The 3,222-nt window shown below is 38.2% G+C and overlaps 1 protein-coding gene across 1 annotated transcript in view; it reads right to left on the bottom strand.

The window, feature by feature from the left end:
- LOC103804407 (chromosome unknown open reading frame, human C2orf43) overlaps positions 1 to 3,222 on the bottom strand; it is a gene marked incomplete at its 3' end in the record, with an annotated part of 34,798 nt that overhangs the window by 15,898 nt on the left and 15,678 nt on the right. The window contains exon 2 of the mRNA XM_009077020.1: positions 651 to 785. Within this exon, the coding sequence (XP_009075268.1) occupies positions 651 to 785 (135 nt within the window). The remainder of the gene's footprint in view (positions 1 to 650; positions 786 to 3,222) is intronic.

The following is a 3,222-nucleotide window of genomic DNA, read 5'->3' as shown; positions in this document are numbered from 1 at the left end:
TGCTGAACCTTTTGGTCCTTAGGAATCCTAGTGATTTACTGATACATTACTGCTTGACCAAGTCCAGAGGTCTTCTGACACTAAGCAGCTTTCAGTCCAGGATTCCCCGCATCTTACAATGCTATTCCTTAACAATATCTGCTGTGAGTTGGCTACCATGTCTTGCTGTAGATCTGCATGTCAAAAGACTTTTAACAGACACACAAGAAACCTCCCCCCTCCAAACATCCCACACCCTCAGAAAGATGCACTTGCTTCCTGGAAATTCACTATTTTAGTACATCTATTTTTAAATTCAGAGATAATTAAAACTCTCCAAAAGTACTCAATCTCTGAATTGGACATTTAATTTAAAAATGTACTTTTCTAATCTGCTCTTCACAACATAAACACATTCTAGACCTTGTCTCTAAAGACTGCCAACAGCAAATTCTTATTCTCTTAATAACACTTATTTGTCTGGCAAATCTGATTTACCTAAAAGGACTTTTTTTTTTTTTTTACAGTAACATCTCTTCTCATACATCTGTTCTGTGGAAATACAACTGAGACATTTTAAACCAATGTCATTCTGTATTCAATAGGCACAAGTTTTGCCAGTGGAATTGGAGGGGTACAAACATTCATATGCACAAGTTGCAGTATTGTACCTTCTATCATTTCCATTCCACTAGGAGGTTTACAATGTCCGGCATGGCTCACAACCCAAACGGGATACTGCTGGTTTAGTCCACAATATAAGGCCTGTATAAAGGTCCTGTAATAACCTGCCAGTCCAGGGTTACCTGCCAAAAAACAAAACACACAAGCACAGTCAATATTAACCTTCCAACAGCAAGCACTCTGCTTCAAAGCAAACTAAACAGCATTATACAGAAATTTGTTAATTTATTTTCTCTAGTACATTTCCAGGTTTTATTTTCCCAATGTCAGGGGCCATTCAACTGGTTTAATTCCATTGATCAACGGCACTCATGGGCAGAATTTTATAGAATTTGAAATTTTAAAGCCTAAAATTGAAGTCCAACTCAAGAGAAATTTTTTTCTTTTCCATCAGAGGTTAGCCAGCTTGCTTATCTATCCCACCATGTTACAGATAAGTGAAATTAAAATATCATGAAGACTACAGCGTATATCACTTGATTCAGATGTCTGCTCCCCAAATGTCCCAGTGTTACCACTTGAAAATAGGTATGTGTAATTCTGACTATACAAAAGTCTGTCCTGACCCTAAAAGAGAGATGATTTTATTTTAAACTCATTGGACTAAATCAATTTTTTCCTGCTTGTAACTTCATATTCTCTCTGTCCCCTTCCACAGTGCTGGAGAAGCTCTTCCCTTTTCAATCCTCATGCTCCAGAGCCATGGGAAAATCTGCTCTCCCTCCTGCATCCTATCAGCTTTAGAGAGGACTTCTCAGAAGAGGCTGGTGCCTGAACAAACACAGCTTGTCCCAGGACAGCAGACCACCTTGTTCTAAAATCTGCTGCTTAACAGTGACAATATCAAGAGTCAGGTACAGAAGTGGAAATTGAAATACTGCCCCAAAGATAAAAATATATCTCTGGTAGGGAATTCAGGATTGCCAAACAAAACTCTCATCTCTATTCTTCCTTTTTTTCTTTCTCATTTGGAAACCAGTAGTGACGTAAGTTGGAAAGTAAATCTCTCCAACTTAAACTCCAACCTAAAAAGACGAAGTAGGTCTTTCCTAATATCCGTAAGACGCAGAAAAATTCCACACAGACGTAAAAACATGTAATTTCTATTTATTTATTGACCTTCCAGAATAGTTCCACTGATTTCTTATTATCATTTAGACACCAGGAAAGCCCACCATCATGGTTAGGATTGCTCAGTTATGTGCTTTTCGCACTCTCATACCAGGCCATTCTTAGTTTGGCTATCAGCAACAGCAAAAGGCAGAAAAGCAGGATTGTGTAAAAAGGCAGTAATTTTTAAAACAAAAAGCATTCCACAGTAACAGCAATGTATTACAAAACAAAAAAGCCTTCATTAAAATTGTTTCGATTCCTTTATATCAGACTGGCTGTAATAACAGAGGCTCAGCTCTGTAAGTATTGATAGTGACACAGAAGAAGAAACAGAGCTGTAATGAAATTAATACTTTTGGAAATGGTCTGTGGAGATAAAAAAGTTTATTTCCCTTCTTGCTCTTCTGTAGTGGGTATTTTCATCTTTTCTTTTACTTCAACCTTTTTGCTCTTCAGGTAGCACACAGTAAGTTTACTGCTGTCACAAGAGGCATTCCCTCAGCCCAGAGCTTGCAGAACACAGACTGCTCAGCACTGAGCAGCAGTGCTCCAGGCACCCACAGCCACCTGCAGCACAGACATCTGCAGGAGGTGATGCCATGGCTCACATCGGGGGTGATGCATGGGCACAGGAGCAAAGCCTTCCACTCTAGGTAGCCTATCTCACATGCTTCGTCCCTCACGTACATGTAAAAAGTGTCTCTGATCATTTTAAAACCTTAATAAAATTCATCATCTTACAACGATATTATTTTTACTGGAGTACACAGATTTGGGAGAAAAAAACAACACCAAACCCAAAATCCCAGTATCAGTTACTACATATTTTAAGCATCTTTTTATAAATTTGACATTAAAGGAGAGTTTTAAAAAGAAGTTGTTGTACTATATAAACTTCAGAACGCACGATCAAATTTTTGCAAACAGATTTCCAGAAAAACAACTCAAAATTCATAAGGGTCACACATCTGTACAACTGCACCAAGTTTTAATACGTCGAAAATATGTAACATAGGGGGCCCCAGAGACAATGAAATTAAATCTAGACATCATCTGTCAAGTTACTTGGATTGATGTTACACAGAGAAAACCTGTCTTTCAGTAAGGTTGAAGATAAAAAAAGCACTAATCCAAAATCCAAAAGGTTGTCTCATAGCAGAAATGATCATGATGTTTTGGCACCATGCTTAGTCCTGGAAAATAATGCAATTAGGAATTTTGAGATCAAGGAATTGCAAAATTAATCTCAATCACAGTTTTTTTTCTCTATGCTTTTTTCTCCTTTAATAATGCAGAACAGGCAAAGGGGGAGAAATTACAGCAGCTATGCTCTTTCCCACCATCACCAGATGAACCTAACGTGTAAACCTCCTCAAGATTCAGCCATCAGCTGAAGAGCAGCGAAGTAGGAACTTATAGACAGTGAGGCTTTGCACCAAGTTACTA

The sequence above is a fragment of the Acanthisitta chloris genome, unplaced genomic scaffold, assembly GCF_000695815.1.
Source record: "Acanthisitta chloris isolate BGI_N310 unplaced genomic scaffold, ASM69581v1 scaffold11296, whole genome shotgun sequence".
Classification (NCBI taxonomy): Eukaryota; Metazoa; Chordata; class Aves; order Passeriformes; family Acanthisittidae; genus Acanthisitta; species Acanthisitta chloris.
The sequence above is the reverse complement of the archived record's forward strand: the minus strand, read 5'-3'. Positions and strand labels throughout refer to the sequence as shown.